General features: G+C 39.8%; 1 protein-coding gene across 2 annotated transcripts; it reads left to right on the top strand.

Moving 5' to 3' along the window:
- Window positions 1-11: 11 nt before the first annotated feature.
- On the top strand, window positions 12-23,860 carry SPCS2 (signal peptidase complex subunit 2). 2 transcript variants are annotated; one of them, XM_059875133.1, is made up of 6 exons: window positions 12-230; window positions 14,433-14,516; window positions 15,119-15,278; window positions 17,372-17,507; window positions 18,269-18,315; window positions 23,077-23,195. In XM_059875133.1, the coding sequence occupies exons 1-5, from the start codon at window positions 27-29 to the stop codon at window positions 18,303-18,305; spliced, it is 621 nt and encodes a 206-aa protein (XP_059731116.1). In that variant the 5' UTR covers window positions 12-26; the 3' UTR covers window positions 18,306-18,315; window positions 23,077-23,195. The 2 variants fall into 2 exon arrangements, with proteins under 2 accessions (XP_059731116.1, XP_059731115.1); XM_059875132.1 differs by lacking the exon at window positions 18,269-18,315 and having other exon boundaries at window positions 23,077-23,860.
- Window positions 23,861-24,118: the final 258 nt, after the last annotated feature.

The following is a 24,118-nucleotide window of genomic DNA, read 5'->3' on the forward strand; positions in this document are numbered from 1 at the left end:
TCAGCCAGCCCCAACTACGGATCCCGATGGACTCCGCGCAGTACGTCACGCCGTCAGTTTCAGCCAATCGGCTTCGGACAAGTTTAAGAGGGGAGGGAAACGCAGAGACAAGCAAGATGGCGGCGGCAGCTTCTCAGGGCGGGAGAGCCGGTGGTGGCGGAGGCAGTAGTGGGGCTGGCGGTGGCTCCGGCTGTGGGACAGGCAGTAGCCGTAGCGGTTTACTGGACAAGGTGAGAAGTCGACTCTTGGGGACAGTCGAAGCCTGGGGAGCGCCAGGGAGGCGGCGAATCCTTCTTCCTATCTCGCCCCCCTTTTCTTCTGCGGCTTCTCAGAGGGAGTTTTCGTTGGTCCACCGTGGGAAGCTTAACTTGCGCTTGTAGCCAGCTCCCTACATACCTCAAACCTGGGCTCTCTCCTCTTGAGGACTTTTTCTTTCTGGGAGGTGTTCCTCCTAAATTCTGGGCACTACAGCTTCTTAAGATAGTTTGATTATTCCCACGTTTCAGAGCGGCCATCGCTTTTCCTCGGTGGTGCTGGGGGGCCACTGTTTAATCTGTTTATTTCACGGACAGGGAAGATTGAATCTCGACTGAATGAAAGCAACTCTTCGAAGTTAGTAGTCTCCAAACTACCCGCCACGACCGCCACACTTGCATGCTGTTACCGATTCCAGAGTGCTCTTGGGTTTTTGCTTCCTGAAGTTTCTAGGCTTTTTATCCCGATACCCGAATACTGAACTTCGAGTACCGACTTCTCCTACGGCCTAACTGGAAGTCTTTAAGATTTATCTTTTTTTTTTTTTTCCTTTCTCTTTCTACACCGCTCCCCCACCCCCACCCCCCGCACCTCCTCCCCCTCCTCGTCTGCTACCAGGCCAGGTGAATGTGTCCTGGATGAGTAGGATGCATAAGCTTGCTACCTGTTCACGCTGACCTCTTTTCCCCTCTCTCCATCCAGTTGTTTTTTTTTTTTTCCTTTTTAAAATGCGGACCTAGGAACAGGGACTTAAAAAGGAAAATTCTCCTGAGTTGGGCTTTCTTGCCCTTTACATAGCATTTTGAAAGAAACAATTGCGTGGAGATCTGGGTCCTAGTACTGCTTCTGCCTCTAGTTGTGTGACCTTGAAATGTGCTTGTTCTCCCTGTGTCTTATTTCCTTATCTGTAAAATGAATGTATCCTAAGGTTTCTTCCAGTTCTCTCATTGTAGGGTCCTGGGTCAGTTTGATGAGAAATGATAAACTTGGGGTTTTTAACATAGGATTGTTAACTTTTAATTGAAAACAGCTTTCAGACTTCTGTGTGTTTAACACCTGCTGAGTGCTTAAGAAATGAGTAGGTGATCATATTGAGGGGTTCCTATCCAAATCTTTTTGCTTCTCTTTTTGGGTGTCATTGGTTTTGAATTACATGGGCTTCCCTGGGTGGCTCAGACGGTAAAGAATCTGCCTGCAATGCTAAAGAACCTGTCTGCAATGCGGGAGACCTGGGTTTGATCCCTGGGTTGGGAGGATCCCCTGGAGGAGGGCATGGCAACCCCCTCCAGTATTCTTGCCTGGAGAATCGCATGGACAGAGGAGCCTGGCGGGCTACAGTCCATGGGGTCGCGAAAGTTGGACACGAGTTAGCGACTAAGTATAGCACCCTTTTAGGGCTTCCCAGGTGGCACAGTGGTAAAGAATCCTCTTGCCAGTGCAGGGAGACACAAGAGGCTCAGGTTCCTGGGTTGGGAAGGTCCCCTGGAGTAGGAAATACTATTCCAGTATTCTTTGCCTGGGAAATCCCATAGCTGGATGGGGTTTCCTGCTAAATCCCATTGGCAGGTTACAATCCATGGGGTCATGAAGAGTCAGACGTGACTGAGCACACATACATACACACACTCTCAGCCTTTAAGAGATAGGAACATGTTCTGTCCTGTTCTGTCCAGCAGTTGGGATGGGAAATATGAAAAGCTATATGAAAGTATTGGGGATTGATAGTCACTGGTAATTTTGTTTTCTTGTTGGGTGAGCACCTCATGGCCTGTGTTCATTCTGTTCCACTGAGTGCTCTTGCTTTTTTCTCCACCTCAAGCAGATATTAAGCATGGACAGTCTGCTAAGGCAGTGATTACCGAAAAGTAACATATGAAGATTAGCAAGTCATTTAATGTCACTGTTTTCCTTTCTTCACCTGAAATATTAGAGTTTGGGGGAGAATCAAATGAGATGATACGCATGAATGACCTCTGTAACTTAAGAGTATCTAATTCAGGCATATAATGGCAGAGGAAAAAAATAAAAAATCCTGCTGTCAAAAAATACTCTGTATAGCAGAGTGTAAGTCCAAAATACTGAACATAAAAGAATTTGGCATTCACTTGTGCACTTCTTACGAAGTTAAAGAATGATCCCTGAGATCCATTTGAAAAGGGGTGGGAGCCCTGGTGGAGCTGGGACCTTACTTTGAGAGACAGATGGCATACCAGGTAAAAATGTCCTTGAACAAAGGTGTGTGGTTGGCGGCTGTTGTTTCTCAGGTACTCTGTTGACCGACTGGAATCAGATAGAGAAGGGCATGGATTGCCTGAAGTAGGAGTAGGGAGCCTGCTGAAGGTTTTTGAGTCTAATATATTAAGTGGTTTTAGAAGAATCATTCAGATAGTTGGGAGTGGTAGAATTTAAAAGTCTTCCTATAGGCCTCATACCATACTGCTGTATGGGGTTTAATACAAAAAGAAAGACATGTTTGAATTCTAGTGCAGCATGTTGAAAACTATATGGTGTTGGATAAGTTATGTGGTATTACTGAACTTAAATTTCCTTATATAAACAATGTGGATGCCCATATGTAATTGTGGCTTACTGTGAATATTGTCATATAATAAATTGGTATATGGTCTTTGTGAAGGGTTATAAAAACAGAATGACAAGGTGAGGAGAACCCTAACTTGCTAGCAGAGATAGATGAAAGGCTTCACAAAAGAGAACGTTGGCAGAATTAAGCAAGAAGTGAGGGGCCGAGGAGAGAGAAAATAAATCAGGAGCTGTTCAGGTGTTTTTACTTGGAAAACTTGATTTCAGCCTTACATTGAGTTGTTCTTCCTCTGAAGTCTTTGGCGTTTATTGCACATGGGAATTTAGCTGTCACTTACTATGACATATTGTTTTGTATCCTGCCCCCAATTAGTATGTCAGTTTCCTATGAGAGGTTCTTTGTGGTGATCAGCATAGAGTAAGTACTTGAAGCATTGAATTTAGCAAAGAGAAAACTTCATATCTGCCACCCCAGTCTTCAGAAACGGCTTTAGAGAATGGTGCTTCTAACTGTCTGAAAAGCAGGTACTGTGGAAGAGAACATGGAGAAAATGAGGGGCTGTTACTTTACATTTCTTTAATTCGATTTTTTTTTTTTGGAGGGTTTTTATTTTCTTGCAGCTGTGGTTTTATTTGCCAGAGAAATGTAATAAAGAGATGCAAATGTGCTTCTGGTTTTCCCTAAACAGATGTGAGTTTCTGCTCCTTTGAAACTGACTTGGAGAACAAAGCAATTCTAGCTTCCTGATCTTAAAAATAGATATGCAAATATAACCTTCCAGCATCCATCACAGAATAACTTAGATCATTATGATAACTTATTTCCCCAAAATGCATCCAAGTATTTTGTTCTATGTAGCAGGCTATAAAAAAAAAATTTGTGTACTTAATCTGCTTTGGCTGTTAAAATTGACATGTGGTATTAAAGCACCAGGGCTTCCATGGTAGCTCAGACAGTAAAGAATCTGGCTGCACTGTGGGAGACCCGGGTTTGATCCCTGGGTCAGGAAGATCCCCTGGAGGAGGAAATGGCAACACACTCCAGTATTGACTGGAAAATCCCATGCACAGAGGAGTCTGGCGGGCTGCAGTCCACAGGGTCACAAAGAGTTGGACTTGACTGAGTGACTGACACTACTATACTATTAAAGCATTCTTTTCAGAACTGTATCCAAATTTTAATCTCATAGCCAGATTTCTGTCTCCTTGCTGGATTTTTTGGCTATTAAAATTGATGTGTGGTATTAAAATATGCTTTTTAGAAGCTGTACCCAGCCCTTTTAACTTCGTATGTGGATCTCTGTCTCCTGGCTGAACTGTCAACCTGATCTTAGAGCAGAGTTTTTATACCTTTGTAGTTGAGAATATAGGTTCTGGTGCCAGGCTGGCTGGCTGGCTTTGAATTCTTGCTCTGCCACTTATCAGAAGTGTGTTCTTGGGCAAAATAATAAATCTCTTTGTATCTCAGTTTTCTCATCTGTAAAGTGGGGATACTAATAGTTTTTACCTTAAAAAGTGGTTTCTGGTACATAGTAAACATTGAACGAAACAAATAGCTGCCACTAACTAGCTAGTTTCTCTGGACTTCACTTCTTAGATAATATTTTTTGTAACGTGTTATGAATACTATTTGCATCAGACCCTCTTGGGGTTTTAGTCAGACCCTCTTGGGTTTTAGTTAAAAATACAAACTTCTGGACCTCATCCCAGAACCGAATCAGGTTCTCTGGGGGTGGGGCCTGGACAGCTGCATGGTTTCACACATAGCTATTCATTTATTTTTTTCTTTTACATTTTAACAGTTACATCCAGGTTGAGAACGTCTGTCTTAGATGACTTTTTAAATCCCTACTGATTCAGACATCTTAAGATTTTTTTTTTCTTGTTTGGTTTTCAACTATTCTGCTTAATCAGTAGTGATTTCTCTAACGTGTTTGTATTGAAGAGACCTTGAAGTTCATCTCTTCCAACCTCCTCATTTTAGAGACATAGATACAGACATTGATACAGTTGGAGAGGGAAAGATGAAGCACTTTATCCAAGACCACACAATCAGTTACAGTTCCAGAATCTGGCTGTCCAGCTCTTAATCCAGTACTCTTACCTTACTTAGCACATTGCCTTTCGTACTGGAGCAGACCATGTTCTAGCTAATGTAGTAGTGGAAAGAGCATCTGATTTGAAGTTGGAAGACCTAGGCTGAAACCATGGCTTTGTCACCCACCAGCCATGCATCCTTAGGTCATATATACTCTTCTGCTCTCTTCAGTGGGATCTTTGCTTGCCAAACTTGAACAGGGTAGTATGCCTGTACCCTAACCAAGCTCTGACAGTGAACAGTTTTATGGCACTACTGTGATGCCTGTGTTTGTGTTTAAAGAAATAAGATGCTGACTTTTAATTGCATTTTGCAAACCAAACTTTAAAAACATGTCAAAACTCATTATTTTTGATTCATTAAAAAAGTTTTTCATATCAAAGGACATTATCAAGAAAGTGGAAAGACAGTCCACAGCATGAGAGAAGATGTTTGCAAGTCGTATATCTGATAAGGGTCTAGGATCTAGACTATATAAAGTGTCTTATAACTTGATAATAAAAAAGACAAACCAATTTTGAAAAGAATAAAGGATGTGAATTGATGTTTCTTCAAAGAAGATACATTAATACAAATAGTAAGCACATGAAAAGATCTCAACACCATTAGTTACTAAAGAATGCAAATCAAAACTGCAATGAGAAGCCACTAGGATGGCTATAATAAAAAAAGAAAAATAACCATTTTTGGTGAGGATATGGAGAGATTGGGAGCCTCCTGCATTTCTGATGGAAATGTAAAATGATGAAAAAGTTATAACTCAGCATGTCCCACTATAGTTATGAACTCAAGAGAATTGAAAATGTGTCTACACAAAAACTTGATCATAGCAGCATTATTCACAATAGCTAGAAGGTGGAAGCAAGCCATAAAAGTGTGGTATATCCATGCCGTGAAGTATTACCTGGCCATAAAAAGGAATGAGACACTGACACAGGACACAATACAGATGAACCTTGAAAATATACTAAGTGAGAAAAGCTAATCACAAAAGGCCACATATTATATGATTCCGTAGATGATAAATGTCTGGAATAGGCAGATTCATGCAAGCAGAAAGTAGTGGTTGCCAAGGCTGGGAGTGGGGTCATGGTAATTGGAATAACTGTTTATGGGTATGGGGTTTCTTTTGGGGATGATGACAGTGTTTTGGAATTAGATGTTGATGGTTGCATAATGTCGTGAATAGAATGAAAACCATTGCACATTTTTATATGATGAGTTTTCTGATACATGAATTAGATCTGTTTTTAAAACTCATTCATTTTACAGCGTTTATGGAGTGATCTTTAAAGCATCAAGTTATTTTTTTTTAACTACTTACTCATCACTGTATAACACAGTGGTATCATAGATGTTAATAACCTCTGACAGCCCAGCTCCCTGTTTTAGCTGTTGCCTGCACCGTTTCTCTGTTCTGACTTCCATCTTGTCAGATCTCAATAGTGGTTTTTCTTATTACCTGATCTTGAGTATATGACTCATTGATCACTTCTTTCTTGAAATATTTTCTTTGTGTGGCTTTTAGAATGCCACTTGCCCTGGTTTTCCTCCTCCACTTATCTGTCTTTATTGTTGTTAGTTTTTTCTTCCTGACCTGTAAGTACTGGCAAGCCCCTGGCCCTGTCTGTGTACACATCCCAGGGAGATACACAGTGTCCTGGCTTAAATACTGTCTGTAAGTTAATAACTTCCACATTTATGTTTTCAATATAGACCTCTGCTCTGAGCCCCAGATTTATATGTCTCAGTGCCTGCTTGCCATAGCTGGAGCCAGTCTACTTACCTCTGCTTACTTAGCTCCACTTACTTACTTCCACTTACTCTGGTGTTGCCAGTAATTCATGCTCGTAATTAACGTGGTAATTTCTAACCTGCAACTTAACTCCAGTGATAACGATAGATAGTAATAAGCCACTATTAAGAAGTAATTTTCTTTGGAGTATTTCTTGGCCATTTTTATTAAAAAAGAAAAAAAAGAGAGATGGAAATTGAAGATTATGTTACCAGGAGCTATAATATATGTTTTTGAGATATCTTGGTATTTCTGAATTGTACTCTAAATTAGATGATAGTAAGGGGCTTCAGCTGGAGAAGGCAATGGCACCCTACTCCAGCAGTCTTGCCTGGGAAATCCCAAGGATGGAGGAGCCTGGTAGGCTACAGTCCATGGAGTCACTAAGAGTCAGACACGACTGAGTGACTTCACTTTCACTTTTCACTTTCATGCATTGGAGAAGGAAATGGCAACCCACTCCAGTGTTCTTGCCTGGAGAATCCCAGGGATGGGGGAGCCTGATGGGCTGCCGTCTATGGGGTCGCAAAGAGTCGGACACGACTGAAGCAACTTAGCAGCAGCAGCAGCAGCAGCAAGAGGCTTCAGCAGTACGTGAACCGTGAACTTCCAGGTGTTCAAGCTGGATCTAGAAAAGGCAGAGGAACCAGAGATCAAATTGCTAACATCCGCTGGATCATCGAAAAAACAAGAGAGTTCCAGAAAAACATCTTTATTGACTATGCCAAAGCCTTTGATTGTGTGGATCACAATAAAGTGTGGGAAATTCTGAAAGAGATGGGCATACCAGACCACCTGACCTGCCTCTTGAGAAACCTATATGCAGGTCAGGAAGCAACAGTTAGAACTGGACATGGAACAACAGACTGGTTCCAGATAGGAAAAGGAGTACGTCAAGGCTGTATATTGTCACCCTGTTTATTTAACTTCTATGCAGAGTACATCATGAGAAACGCTGGGCTGGAAGAAGCACAAGCTGGAATCAAGATTGCCAGGAGAAATATCAATAATCTTAGATATGCAGATGACACCCCCCTTATGGCAGAAAGTAAAGAGGAACTAAAAAGCCTCTTGAAAATGAAATTGGAGAGTGAAAAAGTTGGCTTAAAGCTCAACATTCAGAAAACGAAGATCATGGCATCCGGTCCCATCACTTCATGGCAAATAGATGCGGAAACAGTGTCAGACTTTATTTTTCTGGGCTCCAAAATCACTGCAGATGGTGATTGCAGCCATGAAAGTAAAAGACGCTTATTCCTTGGAAGAAAAGTTATGACCAACCTAGACAGCATACTGAAAAGCAGAGACATTACTTTGCCCACAAAGGTCCATCTAGTTAAGGCTATGGTTTTTCCAGTGGTCATGTATGGATGTGAGCGTTGGACTGTGAAGAAGGCTGAGCACCGAAGAATTGATGCTTTTGAACTGTGGTGTTGGAGAAGACTCTTGAGAGTCCCTTGGACTGCAAGGAGAACCAACCAGTCCATCCTAAAGGAGATCAGCCCTGGGATTTCTTTGGAAGGAATGATGCTGAAGCTGAAACTCCATTACTTTGTCCACCTCATGTGAAGATTTGACTCATTGGAAAAGACCCTGATGCTGGGAGGGATTGGGGGCAGGAGGAGAAGGGGATGACAGAGGATGAGATGGCTCGATGGCATCACCGACTCGATGGACATGAGTTTAAGTGAACTCCGGGAGTTGCTGATGGACAGGGAGGCCTGGCGTGATGTAATTCATGGGGTTTCAAAGAGTCGGACATGACTGAGCGACTGAACTGAACTGAAGCTTCCTCAAGACAAACATCATTTGCTGCCCAAATTGAACTTTTTTTTTCATATTTTGAGCTTACTGCTTTGTGATCATTTTGCAAATGTGTACATGTGGGAGGTAGGGGTGTGTTGTTTTCAACTCAAATAATATCTCAGCTTCTGAGTCTGCCATAAGTTTTCATAATCTTATTTTGGTTTAGAAAATTCTGAAATCACTATTAACTGTAGAGCTTAAACATCTCAAACTCAGCATGTGCAAATGGGTGTTTCTCATCTTTCCTGCTCAGTTCCTTCTCTTGGAAAACAACATGACCGCTTAGTTATCTAAGCCCAAATTCTAGTCGAGTGGTCACCTCTGTCTTTTCTCTTTCACATTTTTTGTACCTAGTCTGATAGTAAGTCCTGACAGTTGTACCTCATAAATATTCCCTTTTCATCCCCCTGCTGCTGATCTAATTCAAGCCCTGCATCTAAATCGGGCCCCGTCTGATGAGTCTATCTCCAGTGTTACTCCCCTCCAGACCTTTTGCTAAGTTGCCTCTAAAAATGACTTTTTTAAAAAACACAAATTGGTGTCTTGTTCACCTGCTTCAAATATTCTCCATTGCTTGTTTCAGAATCAAGTCCCTTAACCTAGTGAATAAGGTCATCTAGGATGTGCTGCCTCTGTCATGCGCCACATCTCCTACTACTACCGTCTTTGCAGCCTGCAGCCACCATCTAATCTGAGAGAGGCCAAAGAAGGGAGAAAAAAGGTTTATTAATATTTCTTCAATCCAATATTAATAAGAAGTTAATACTATTTCTTCGAGTTCCTTTAAAATCAGAGCAGGCCCCTTCTGTTGACACAATTTACCTCTGGTATCCTCATCTCTTCAGTGTGAATTGAGGAATCCTTTGAGTCTTACTGCCCAGTTGTCAGGCTAAGGAACTTTATGAAGAAATCCACTGAGATCTTTATCACTGCATAACTTTACTTCTGTTTTCACTGTACTAAAATTTTTTAATTCAAATTTGCAATTGAGAATCATAACTGAAGTTGAATCTTTGTGATGTTCTCTAAAAGCCATCAAATGCCTAAATTTTGTGTTTGGTTCATCATCAAGGTTTGGTATCAGATATGCTGGCTTGATAAAGTGTTTTGTGTTGATAGTGGCAGGGAAGTGATTTCTTTAAGATAGGGCTTTTTGAACCATATTTTCAGCCAAATAGCAGTTGGTTTCCAATGGAGGAAAATGGAAAATTCCAAATATTTTATATCCTATAGGTTTTGTTGGCATATTAAGATTAAAATCTTTTTAAGCTTTTTTTTAGTTTATTAACTATAATTTATTAGATAAAAATCAAGATACTTTATGTGGCTGTCACTTCAGAGATCTGTTTCCTTTTGGTTTTCATGGCTAATAATTCCTTGTATTTTGTGGGAAGCAGTGTAAAGTAGTGAAAGAGTACAGGTTTTGAAATCATGAGAACTTGATTAGGTCCCAGCTTTACTACTTTCTGGCTTTCACCTTGGGCAAATTTCTTAGACCGTTAATGTTATCTGTAAAAAGAGGATGCTAGTCAGTTTGGGCTGCTCTAATAAAAATACCATAAATTTATTTCTCACAGTTTGAGGCTGGGAAGTCTGAGATCCAGTGCCAGCATGGTTGCATCTGGTGACAGCCTTCTTAAGTACTTGCAGACAACCTTCTTGTATCCTCACATAGTGGAAAACAATAGAAGCAAACTCTCAGGTCTTTTTCTCGAGGCATTAATCCCTTTCGTGAAGCCCCTCATGACCTAATTACTTCTCAAAGGTACCACCTCCTAAAACCATCACATTCTGGTTTAGGATTTCAGTATATCAATTTGGATAGCAGGAGAGGGATGGGGATAATGGACGGAGGCTGGAATAGCAAACCAAGCAAAGAGTAACACATGGTATCTAAGAAAAGGGGGATCAGCCCAAGAGGAGGTTAAGGGAACCCTCAGAGAGGTGGTAAAGGGAGACTCCAGGATGACAGTTACACAGTGGGCCTAGAAAGAAATCCACCTAGATTGAAGCAGGTCAGAAGGCTTCCAGATTCTAGGAAGATGAAATTCACAAAATGCTCAATATGACTGCAAATATTGAGAGGAGATTTAAGAACTGGGGGAGAATTTGAGAATATATTGGTAAGAAATACACTGTCTGATTAAAAACAGCCATGATAACAGCAGTAGCTCCAAGGAAAGCAAAAAGCTATGCAGAAAAGGAATCCGAATCTATTACATGACTTAATCTGTGAGCAGCACTTACGATCATATTGTACACTCCAAACAATGATCTAGCAAAAAACTAAGGTATTAAGTAATAACAAGTCAATATTGGTCTACTATAACTGTATTCAAGAGGTGGTGAGGAGGAGCAGGAAAAGTAAATGTGAAAGTGCTAGGGGATGAATTGGTTAAATCTCATCTTTCATGGTGGGTGAAAAAGTCAGAAGACTTAATGCTGAACACTGAAAATAATAATATAAACTTTTCCCTAAGATATGGAGCTGGGTACCCCAAAAATCAGCCTAAGGAATTGAAATTAGTGTCTGGGGAATAGGAAGTGGACAATGTCACGAGTGTCTCAAGGGAGGGAAAGCAGGACTACTAATTCTTTTTCTTTTTTTTAATTTTAATAACTTACAGAACTCTTTAAACCATGTGCGTATATGACCTTGGTACAAATATTAGCTTAGTCAACACCGATTGTTGATTGTGCCCAATATGCATGTATCTCTAATACATAGGGAATGAGGGGAAGAGGAATTGTGTGCCAGGTTACCACATCTGCTATATCTCAGTTGGCAATACTGCCTGTGTATCAGAGCTCCCTGGGATCGCCCTGCTCTGTTATTCACTAGAAGTACCCGCAGGGCCATACTTTTGGGTAAGATTTATTACAGCAAATGAATACAAAGCAAAACCAGCAAAGGGCAGAGGTGAGTAGGAGGAAGTCCAGAGGAAATCAAGTGCAGGAGTCGAGAGTCCTCTCCCACTAAATTTCCATGGGTTTTGCTTAATTCCTTTAGCAACAATGTGATATGATGTGTGTGAAGTGTTGTCTGCCAGGGGATCTCACTAGAGACTCAGTGCCCAAGTTTTTTATTAAGGGCTAATTAAATAGGCACCCTCTCCCTGGTCTGTGCCAAAATTCCAGACTCCTAGAAGAAAAACAGGTATTTAGCATAAACCATGTTGTTTATACAAGCAGTTTAGGCATAGTGAGCTACTCTTTATCACTTGGGGAAAGTTTTAATATCAGTGTAGGAATCCATTTACCAGCCAACCTCCCACATGCCAGCCAAGAACCATCCTTTTACACAGGTTTTTCTAAGGATGGCAATCTAAGATCTATGTTTCTTTTCTACACAGAATTTTCTTGTGATTCATCCTGGGAGGTTCAACATAAAAGAAGCCAACCTTTGCTTTGTATTATTTATTAACTACAAAGGAAGATAATTCACTCTTAGGGTTGAGGAAGAGAAGTGAGGGAAAGAAAATGGTTTCTAAAATACCTTGAATAGCGGTGAAGAGTACATGACGAATATCATACATTTTAGTTGATGGACAGTTTTTGAGAATGATGGAAAATGTCCACCCTCCTGCCTCTTTTCCAGATGTGTCTCTGTGCTACAGCAGAGATGCTGTTTGCTTTGACATAGTCTAAGGTTTTTCATGTACACCGAATAAATGATGCTCCCATCTCTTCAAAAATCAGTTATAAATTTTCTTGGTCATGTAATTGACTGGAAATGTTCTTGTTCCACTTACTGAAGATCCTTCTAGGTACCAGTGGAATTAGAACTGAGGCTATATTAGAACAGATTGTGATGGCTTCTGATGCATTTTATCCCCCCAAATTGCCAAGAAATTATCCTCTGAATTGTAGAGGCAAGTTTCTTCTCTGTAATGCATTGCAAGTAGTGACGTGTGGCTGAGTTTCTATGAGAATATCATTTTTTTGGAATGAGCCGAAAAAGATTTAATGACTTTCATTCATAAATAATTCAAATTCTGTCATGGATTCTGGCTGTACAGGTTTCCTTCTTTTGCTTGCTGTTACCAAAATGGGATTTACTAAAGTAAGTATAAGCAAGCTATTTAGCTAGATAGCCTGTTAATTTCTTCTTGGTTCGATTTGTGTTTTTAAAATTAGGTGTCATGTTTGATTTGTAGGCTGGCAGGCTGTTAGAATCTTATTACAGCATGCTGCCGGTAGTAATTTCTCAAAGAAAATTCTTGTTTTTATGAGACACAAAGGGGAGAAGCCTTGATTTGAGTTTTAATCACTTGAAGTATGACTGTTTTTTTAGCTCATGCATTTTCTCCCAACAGACTTCACAGTAGTTTTTCTTTTCTGTGAAATAGCATGTAGAATTACAAAATTAAGTTTGATGAATTATATTTCTGTGTTCCTTTAAAATCTCACGTTTTACAGATATTTATTCCATCTCTTTATTTCTTGTCCGCAGTATCTCTGAACTTGTGCTCAATCAGAGAGTTAAATAATATTAAGGTTTCTTCTCTGACCTTCAGTAAAATCTATACTAAAGCCAAATGAATTTTGGATTGTCTGCTGGTTTGTAATTTTTATTACATATATTTGTTCACTTGATCTGAAAAAATTGAGTTGGGCATATAATCTATAAAAAAGGCAGGTTTATCAGATCATTTCTGTACCCTGTTTCACTTAACCTACATTCACATAATCACTTGCATTTGAGAAAAAAAAAAAATTTACAGAATCTCTTCACATGATTAACAGTGAAAGAGGTACACATTGAAAAGTCTCATTCCCACCCACGTCCCTTAGCCTTTTCGGGATATCTGGGTGTACCATAGTTTGTTTAACCAGTCCGGTGTAAGTGAGCATTTGAGTTATATTTTTACAGTTGCAAATGTGCTGCAGTGAATAACCTTGTATATTATTTAATGTCTATGCATATAAGGAAAAATTCCCACAAGTGGGAAGTTGAATCCAAGATGCTAAGTTATCTTCTGTAGGTGTTACACCTTTTTGAACTTCTACCAGCAGTGTGTGTGAGAGAATCATTTGCCTTTAATTAGCACAGTATTTGGGAACCTTTATAAACCTATACCGGAGAAGGCAATGGCACCCCAGTCCAGTACTCTTGCCTGGAAAATCCCATGTACGGAGGAGCCTAATAGGCTGCAGTCCATGGGGTCGCTGAGAGTCGGACACGACTGAGCGACTTCACTTTCACTTTCATGCATTGGAGAAGGAAATGGCAACCCACTCCAGTGTTCTTGCCTGGAGAATCCCAGGGACAGAGGAGCCTGGTGGGCTGCCGTCTGTGGGGTCGCACAGAGTTGGACATGGCTGAAGCGACTTAGCAGCAGCAGCAGCAGCATAAACCTATACAGATGAGGGAAATTGAAGCAGGCTTTGTCCAAAGTCACATACCTCACTGGTGATAGGACTCAGTTTTTAATTCAAAATGTTCTTTCCAAAAGACTACACTGAATCTGCTCTTTTCTTACTTAAGACGTGCAGGTAAAATGTAAAATGTCGGGAGACAAAAATGTATTAAAGAAGACCATTCTTTTGTTAGTGTCTGGATGGATATTGTCTGAGTTTTGTAGTCGCAGAGTGGTAGGATGAACAAATGCAATTCCTTTCTATTCCCATATCTGGGTAAAATGGGGATGGGATATTTGAGTTCCCACTACAGTCTCTACAACCCGTGTCAGTGTTCAACCCTTGTAGATTTGACTTTTCAGCGTGAAGACTGGAAACATCATGTGATTACCAGCTGATTCTAGTGACCTAGTTTCCTTCAGATTCATTTTCAATTGTTTTGTTGTTTAGCTGTCCAACATCAGGAGAGAGAATAAATGTTATGTATAGTTGAGGATGCTCTTAAGGAAGTAGTTCACTTTACTTTTAGTAAGATGCCATGTCTTTTAACGCACAACTTGTCAATTTGTTTTACAGTGGAAGATTGACGATAAGCCTGTAAAAATTGACAAATGGGATGGATCAGCTGTGAAAAATTCTTTGGATGATTCTGCCAAAAAGGTACTTTCTTGGGGGCAGAGGTGAGGGGGAGTGTCTTTTAGTTCATGTACAACTGATGGCACATCTCTTGCAGGATTTTTTCTTTCTGTGCGTTGGAATGACTAGTTTTCAGTATTAGGAATTGAGACAGAAAGCATTTTCTGAACTTTGCTGTATGTATAGGGGAGCATGTGTTAAAATATAATTATTACTTACCTCAGATTTCTCTTCAAGTTCTTTAATTTTTGAATTCCAGAAAACTAGTAATCTGTTGTTTTTGAGATTAATTGCCTAGAGGCAAGAGGGTTGAGGGAATATACGACGAGCATGCATGATTGATTATCTCTCTTTTAAAAGGGAAAAGAAAATTTTAGCTTCAGTCTAAAGAAGAAGATAAGGATTTAAAAAAATGTGTCAGAAGTTGATGAGCTTTTTCTCTGTGATTTTTGTAAACACATTTAGTCTTTTTTTTTTTTTTTGCTCTGAGTGGCAAAATCCTGATTGCAGAGAACTACTTGGTCATTTAAATGATTATCATAACTTTCATCATGGAAATTAAGAAGAAAAGCAGGTACAAGGAGGGAAGTAATCCTACTAGCTTGGTTCCTTGTTCTTCTCACTAGGTACTTCTGGAAAAGTACAAGTATGTGGAGAATTTTGGTCTAATTGATGGCCGCCTCATCATCTGTACCATCTCCTGTTTCTTCGCCATCGTGGCTTTGATTTGGGATTATATGCATCCCTTCCCAGAGTCCAAACCTGTTCTGGCCTTGTGTGTTATATCATATCCTTTAAGCTCAGGTTTGTTTTCTACTGACAGTTTTTTTTTTTAAGTCCCTACTGATATTCTTCTCTGCTTCCTACAAAAAAAAAAAAAAACAGACTTTCACTTTGGGGCCTGCTGATGTTAGGATTTAACATTATGAAATGTGAGCATCTCTAAATTTGTTATAATTATTGATATTTTAGATTCAATATGGTTATTTTATTTTTAATTCTGTCAGTTACTAATGTAGAGGTTATAATCTAAGTGTGAGCACCTAGTAGCAAAACACACAGCCAGGCTTCCCTGACCTTCACTATCTCCTGGAGTTTGTTCAGACTAATGTCACTTGAGTTGGTGATGCCATCCAGCCATCTCATCCTCTTTGTACAAACTGATCTCAAATCATAGTCCCAGAATTTGCACCTTGACTCTTTTCAGCATCACACAAACCAACCTATTATGAACTTTTTCACAATTAAGGCAGTTCAAAAGAATATGCCATGGGTTCTAGAGACAGTTCCCAAAGGAGTTCCAAAGAGGTTTGAACAATGACAGCAACTTTATTATAATTATATGGCCTCCCAAGAAACTGCCTTGATGGAATATCTTTTGTTTGGTTATACTTGTTTAAAACAAAACAGGATCTTGCCATTTTTATAATCATACCATTTTTATACATAATAGTAATGAGTACCATTATAAATGTCTTCTGTGTGCTATACTCTAAAATGTATATATCAGATCAGATCAGTCGCTCAGTCGTGTCCGACTCTCTGCGACCCCATGAATCGCAGCATGCCAGACCTCCCTGTCCATTACCAACTCCTGGAGTTCACTCAGACTCATGTCCATCGAGTCAGTGATGCCATCCAGCCATCTTATCCTCTGTCGTCCCCTTCTCCTCTTGCCCCCAATCCCTCCCAGCATCAGAGTCTTTTCCAATGAGTCAACTCTTCACATGAGGTGGCCAAAGTACTGGAGTTTCAGCTTCGTTCCTTCCAAAGAAATCCCAGGGCTGATCTCCTTCAGAATGGACTGGTTGAATCTCCTTACAGTCAGGGGACTCTCAAGAGTCTTCTCGAACACCACAGTTCAAAAGCATCAATTCTTCGGCGCTCAGCCTTCTTCACAGTCCAACTCTCACATCCATACATGACCACAGGAAAAACCATAGCCTTGACTAGATGAACCTTTGTTGGCAAAGTAATGTCTCTGCTTTTGAATATGCTATCTAGGTTGGTCATAACTTTCCTTCCAAGGAGTAAACGTCTTTTAATTTCATGGCTGCAGTCACCATCTGCAGTGACTTCAAAATGTATATATAGCATCACTAAATCTAATGACAATTCTAAAAAGTCTGTTTAATTGCCATTTTAGAGGCAACAGTGTTAAGCCTTGGAGTAAGGAGTAATTTGTCGAGGTTACGTTGGTTAAAAACTAGAATTCAAATTTAGGACTCCTTTACTCCAAAGCTCATTCACTTTGCACTGTTTAGATGACATATGTACACAGAGTTCTTATGCCAGTTTCTGGCACACAGGAACCCAAATATGGTAGCTAGTACTGTCAAAAACTTGAGTTTAATAATAAGCCTACGTGTATGTACAAAGTAATTGTTCTTACAGTAAGCTAAACTGTTGTGATTGCCTAGCTAGCTTACTTAGTAGAGCATGAGACTCTTTAGTAAACTACTTTAAAGTTAGTTTCTCTTTCTTTTAATCACCCTTGAAATTGGTTATGTGGTCAAGTCCGCTTTGGTTATTTGTTTTTTATTGTATGGAGAAATGAACACAAGTCTTGACAAACCGGGTAATAGAGGATCTTCTTAGATATGTTGTCCTTGAACAGGAGAGAGAGAGCTGGTTTATGCCCTCTACCATTTTCCTTTCTTCCTGAGATGTTCTTTGCAGAACTAACCAGAGAGATCCTTGCTTCTCTTGCAGTAAACATAAGGATGAATACGAAGTAATTAAAATTTCAGTGTTTTTACAGCAAGACAAAACTGTGTTCTTTAGAACTATTATGGAAGTTTTTGTAGCCCTTGCTTGTCAGTTTGTGTTATTTCTCTTTTGTGTGTATGTTGTGTATTTTCCCCTTAACTTTATCTGCACCTATTTTGTGATGATGGGGATCCTGACCATATATACTTCGTATAAGGAGAAGAGCATTTTTCTCGTGGCCCACAGGAAAGATCCTACAGGCATGGATCCTGATGATATCTGGCAACTCTCGTCCAGTCTCAAAAGGTATGACTATCCTCACAGATTCCTAAATCCTGAGGTTGGGTTTTGTCTGGGTGTTTAGTCATCAACAGACTATTATATGTCTACTCTTTGCAGATCAGAGTGCTAGTCATATAAAGTGAAGAAAGGATTATGAATGAACTAGAAGATTTTTCCTGTTGCACTTCTGAGATTGTATTTTGTATTATCACAGAAGTGCTCTGAGGATAAATTGTGAGAGAAAGTAACTTTGGTGGAAGAATGAAGAACAATTCTGTTTCCTTGTGGCCAATAAATGGAGCCAATTAGAGAGCAGAACTATAAACTATATATAAAACTATAAAGGCCAGAGGTGTGAAGTCAGTTGTTTTTGAAGAACCACCTTAGCTTCTATGTCTTCTGTGATCCTGACTGCAGTCTGTGCAATCAGAAATCTCTGAAGCAATGCACTGAGCAACTCAGAGAAGCACAATTCAGTCTGTTTCTGACTAATGGTAGGTGTAACTTTGTGCAGCTGACACCTCAGGTCTTCTGAGTATCCAGAACTGGGTTCAAATTCCAGCTCACCTCTAGCTGTGTGACTTTTGGTATATTGGGTAAGCTAGTTGAGCCTTAGTAGGGTAAAAATGACTCGTAGAGTTGTTGTGAGGTTGCCAACTGGTATACATAGTTGACTTTTGAACAACAGGAATTTGAACTGCATGGGTCCACTTATATATGGAGTTTTTTCCTTTCAGTAGTAAATACTGAAGTACTGCATGATCTATTATTGGTTGAATCCACAGATTTGGAACTGTGGATACAGAGGAACCATCTATATAGAGGAGTAACTGTAAGTTATATGTGGATTTTCAACTGCAGAGGGTCAGCAACCTTAACACTGCCCCCTTATTGTTCAACTGTACACCAAACATTATGAAAGCAAGTATCTATTGAGCATTTACTACGTACTGAGTATTGTGCCAACCGCATTGTCTCATTTAAACCTTAGAATAACCCATTTTAAAGATAAGAACACAGGCTCAAAGGGTTTAATTAATTTTTCCATGGTTATAGAGCCCAAAAGTGAATTTAGCCCATGCCTGAACTCATGCTCTCAGTCACCATCCTGAAAACACATGGTAGTGTTCCTAGCACGTAGTAGGCTCTCCTACTCACATATATGAAGGTAAGTGTAGCATCAATGCCATACAGTCTCTCATTACCAGCCTGTGGAGGTGCCTGTGAGGAGGAGCTGGGCTTCATTCTAATGTTGCACCAGAGTTCTTATCTCCTGGCAGGACTCAATAGCTGCCATTTTGGTCTCAGCTGTCATAAATCTATACTCTGCATCAGAGCACTAAAGCAGAATTGCAGAATTCTAGACCCAAGCAACATCCTAATTTCATTATATACATTCTGACTTAAATATTTTTTAACAGCCTTATTGAAATACAGTTTCCACACCATAAAGTAGTTCAGTGGTTTCTTATGTTTTTAAAAATGTTTGCAATCATCACCACAGTCAACTTTAAAACATTTTTATTCTTGCCAAAAGAAACTCTGTACCCTATATATTAACAGTCCTTTCCCTGTCCCCTCATTCTCCTAAACCTTAAGTAACCACTAATCTGCTCTCTGTCTCTGTATATGTCCCTCTTTTGGATATTTCATACAGATGGAATCACACAATATGTGATCTTTTGTAACTGGCTTCTTTCACTTAGCATAATATTTTCAAGGTTCAAACATGTTATCAATATTTTATTCCTTTTTGTGCCAAATAATATTCCATTGCATGGATATACTACATTTTCCTTAATCCACTTACTAGTTGAGGGCCATTTGAGTTGTTTCCACCTTATGGCTGTTAAGAATAATGGTGCTGTAGACATTTATGTATAAGTTTTTTTGTGGACAAACATTTTAATTTCTCATATACCTACGAGAAGAAGTGCTGTGTCGTATGGTAACTCTTTGCTCAAGGAACTGCCAGACTCTTTTCCAAAACAGCTGCACCATTTTATAGTCCTGCTAGCAGTATATGAGGGTTCTGATTTTTTTTTTTCACATTCACTGCTGACTTTTACCAACTGCCACATTGTTGGTGCCTTTGGAGAGGAAATATGCCACCTTGTTCATTCTCCTTGTAGTTAAATACAGACTCACTTCTCTTTGCTTGAAGATGGCTCCTGGTTCATTGGCACTCTGTTTAACATAGCTCCTTTCAGAAGGTTTAATCAGTGATTTCAGTATCCCCGTAAATGATTGTTCCAGGATGCTGGCCTCTTAGTTTTACTTTCTCTCCTCTGAGTATCTTGTTTTCTGCAGTGTCTTAAATACTTACTTCCTTTGAGACATACGCTAGATCTTGGTATTATTGATAACTAATTTCATTTTTTAAATATCTCACTCTCTAACCACTGCTTTATATTTTTCTAGTTTGTCTCCTCCTTGTTCTCTTGCCCCAACAGTTCTTCAGCCCCAGTGGCATCCATAATCCTTGGAGCCCACCATCTTTTCCCTGGCCTTCTTCTCTCCATTGTCTCACTTGCTCCTTACCTAGCTTTTAGCTTCCGTGGCATTTCTATATTCCAGTTACTCTCTCACTGTCCTTGAGGGTCTTTCCTGCCTTCTCTGTTCTCAAACCTCTTGCTCTCCTCCCCGACTTCACTCTCAGCTTCCTTTGTTTCTGGGGAGAGAGCAGCAGCCGGGAGTCTCCCATCTTTATCCACTTGCAGCGCTCATTACACTCTGCCTTCTTCCTCAGTTCCTATCTGAAGCCTCCTCTCCATTCATCCACTTGATTCTATCCCTTCTTGATTACTTGGTGTTTCCCTCTCTGCTGGGTCATTTTTTCCTGGCATACAAATAAGTTGTAATTTGTCCCAACTGAAAAAGTTGTTTTTCTTCTCCTTATCCTCCTCACATGGTCTTCTCATTTCTCTATTCCTTTTGTTGTCTTCTCCCATTATCTCTTGGATTTGCTTTTCTTCAGTTCTCTTTCCTCATCCTATATGACCTGTCACATTTGACACAGCGAATAATTCTCTCCTTGTTACACTTTTTTAAAAAACTAGACTTCTAGGATACCATAATCTTATAATTCTTATCTTTTTGTGTCTGTTCTTCAGTGTCCTCTGTGATTTCTTATCCCCTTTCTCTAAATGTGAAATGCCACTAGTGCCTATTCCTAGTATCTCTTTTCTGTCTGTATTCACTCACTAGGTGTAATCCTAGCCAGACTTCCAGGACTTGAAATACCATTTGTAATAATGAAGATTTCTAAATCTGTGTTTTCATCCTAGACCTCTTCTCCAAACTCCAGTTATGTCCCAGCTTTCTATTTGACATTGGATCCTAATAAGTATCTCAGAATGAACATATCCAAAACCTAACTCTGCTTGCTATGCCTCATCTAAACCTGCTTTTCCTCATCTCAGTAAAGGGCAACTCCATCCTTCTAGTTACTCAGGTCAGGACTCTGAAATCATTTTGTCTCCTCTGTCTCTCGGTCCTTTGAATAGGTTGTCAGCGAATTCTGTCAGCTCTACTTTCTAATTATATTCATTCTGACCACTTAATATCTCCACCTTGGCCATCATCTCTCAATTAGGTTACTGTAATTATGTCCTAATGGACCTCTGCAGCTGTTCTCCCTGCCCATAGTCTATTTCCAATATAGTGGGCAGAATGATCTTTTTAAAACATAAGGCAGATCAACTCAATCCTCAGCTCAAAATCCTCTCACACAGAGAAAAGCTGAAATCCTAAGCATAGCTTAGAAGTCCATACTTACATAGCTGCACCCTCCACACATTTGCAGACAAACCATAGCCTGTGGCTCTCATCGTCTCCCTCTCTGTTTTGTTTGTGTTGGCCTCCTTTCTGTCGTTCAGACATTCTGGGCATGTGCTTGCCTCAGGGCCTTTGCATTTACTGTATTCTGCCTGGAATATACTTTTTCCAGATAGCTTGTTCTCTCACCTTCTTTTAGGCTATGCTCAAACATCTGCCTAGTGACGACTTTCCATATTTAAAAGAACATTATAATTTTTATTTTATTGTTTGTTCCCTCACACACACTAAAAGTCTCAAAAGACAGGGATTTGTCTGTTGTATTCATTGATGTATATCCTTAGTATCTAATACTGCCTAGTCCTGAATACTGGTTGGTCCTGAATAAATATTTGTTGAATTAATGAGGAACTATTTTTTAAAATAAATTAGATTGTGTCCTGCCATCAGAGCCATGGAACTGGGCTCAAAAGTCCAAAAATTACTGTGATATCAACCTGAATACTGGTTGGTCCTGAATAAATATTTGTTGAATTAATGAGGAACTATTTTTTAAAATAAATTAGATTGTGTCCTGCCATCAGAGCCATGGAACTGGGCTCAAAAGTCCAAAAATTACTGTGATATCAGTTAGAAGCAGTTGAGCAGAGCTTGAAAAAATTTTTTGAGGTGTTGAAAGTATTCAAGGACCTTTTCTCCTATCTATCCAGGTTGAAAGTAACTGGCTAGACAATTTATCGAGCTATAATTTTTTTTTTTTTTGAGCACTGGTTAATGATAGGCACTGTTAAAACAGTGATCCTATAAAGTGGGCGGGACTTTCCCTCTTTTAAATATGCACGAAGAAATCTGAGGCTCAAGCTTCTGCTTCCTCTAAAGGTGATATCAACCTGACAATCCACTGAATATGCCCTAATTAAATGGAGACAGAAACAGGTAGGGATGGCGGGGGAGGAACATTGGCCTGCCAGGGGTTGATGTCATAAACCCTCTTGAATGAATGGAGATAGTAAAGGCCTTCAAGATACTTTAAGGAGTAGCTAAAAGGGATCTCTGGAATTCATGGAGTAAAAGATACTGCTGGCCTGGGATCAAGGCAGAACCTGAAGCTAGGTTGATTACAGGAAGCAAGGACCCAGCAGCCTGGAATTGGGGAACATCTGTGAAAGCAAGGGTTCTTCTTTATTCATCATGATTTGATTACCTAGCAAGTGCCAAGCTAAGAATAGAAAACAAGACAAAATCTTTCCCCTCAAAAATCCCTGAAACTAGAAAAGAACACACTACGTGATTATCATTTCAATAGATAATTTCATTGACAGCACAGGAGCTTGTCAGACCTAGCAGATGATGGGCACTCAGTATTTGGGTTGACTGATGGATAGTGTATGTATGACAAAGGCAAGACATCTAACTCAATTTGGGAAGGTTTTCCCAGAAAAGTTTATGCCCAAGTATAGTATTAAGAAATGGGACCTAATCAGGTAAGACTGGAGAGTAGTGTCTGCTGACAATACCCTTCTACCATAACAGCAAAGTAAAGGGCAGAAGTGAGAGAAGATAGTCCATGTGATTTAGCAGTCTATGACAAGGTAAAGAAGGCACATAGTACTTAAATCAGGGGGGACATAGCAGCACCTACAAATCAGATTTTTTATCCTGAATGTCCCCTAATTTTTTTTTTTGGAAAGGATAATGCTGTATGTTCCCTACATCACCAGTAGCCTGCTCAGTGCTATTCTTCAAAAACTCTTGGTGCTCTGTTGTTACTGGCTGAATGTCTGTGTTTGGTTTTTGGTTTGTCATCTTTGCTTAGGTTCGATGATAAATACACTCTGAAACTGACCTTCATCAGTGGAAGAACGAAGCAGCAACGGGAAGCTGAGTTCACCAAGTCCATTGCTAAGTTTTTTGACCACAGCGGGACTCTGGTCATGGACGCATATGAGCCTGAGATATCTAGACTCCACGACAGTCTTGCCACAGAAAGAAAAATAAAGTAGCTGCTTCTAAAAGCAGCCATATTTTGGCTGGATCTTGCCGAATTAAGGGGTGAGGGAGAAAGAAACAGAGAACTTAATATGGATAAAGTAAGAAATGTTAAAAATGTCCCTGTTTTGTCTTAAAATTTTAGCCCATTCTGGATAAATAGAAACTTCTAGCTCAGATATGAGAAGTTGTAGCTCTGATATCTAGCTATAGCCTCTTTGGTCTGCTGATTGCATTGTTTTGATTTGCTTTTCTGGAAAAGCATTTTTGCTAAAAGCCGTACAGACTTCCTCCTTCATACCTAGCAGTACTTTATATAGTATAGCTTTGTGCCATGCAGCATTTGAAGACTCAGTTTTTAAAATTGTTAACCTGTTGCTGACCTTTTTATGTTAATTCCTGTTTCAACAGCTGTTTCCCTTAATTCAGAATACAACTTCTTGTGTATGACAGTTTCCCTTCACACACCATTTTTGTGGGTGTGTATATATCTGACTTGGGGAGAATTGGGGGGAAAAACATAGCTTTTTAATTTGTTTAAGAGAGACTTTCTGCCTGTTACGTTTTGTGCTTTTAACCAATTAAAGAAGCCAGTGGCATTTTTAGTTTTATGTTGTCTATGTTTTCCACTAGTATATCCCTGTTGATTTGTTTGTGCCCTTTATTAACTGCCATTTTCTAAAATTTTTTTCAATAAAAGGAAAGAAGATCTGAAAAATGGAGTCATGGTCTTGATGGAAGGAACAGAGCAGTACCTGTTGACAGTGGTACTACATAGGTTTCCTTTGTTTCTGTTCAGTCAGAGGCCCCTGAGAACCTGGAGGTGAGGAACTGCTCACTTTCCAGTGATGACAGTAATGCCACTCAGT

This window comes from Bos taurus, chromosome 15 (assembly GCF_002263795.3).
Source record: "Bos taurus isolate L1 Dominette 01449 registration number 42190680 breed Hereford chromosome 15, ARS-UCD2.0, whole genome shotgun sequence".
Classification (NCBI taxonomy): Eukaryota; Metazoa; Chordata; class Mammalia; order Artiodactyla; family Bovidae; genus Bos; species Bos taurus.

Excerpts from the sequence above, each read along its gene's own strand:
- SPCS2 (XM_059875132.1), top strand. The coding sequence starts at position 27 with ATGGACTCCGCGCAGTACGTCACGCCGTCAGTTTCAGCCAATCGGCTT. Across the intron at positions 231-14,432 it reads GTAGCGGTTTACTGGACAAG|TGGAAGATTGACGATAAGCC; the intron begins GTGAGAAGTCGA and ends TTTGTTTTACAG. Across the intron at positions 14,517-15,118 it reads TGGATGATTCTGCCAAAAAG|GTACTTCTGGAAAAGTACAA; the intron begins GTACTTTCTTGG and ends TCTTCTCACTAG.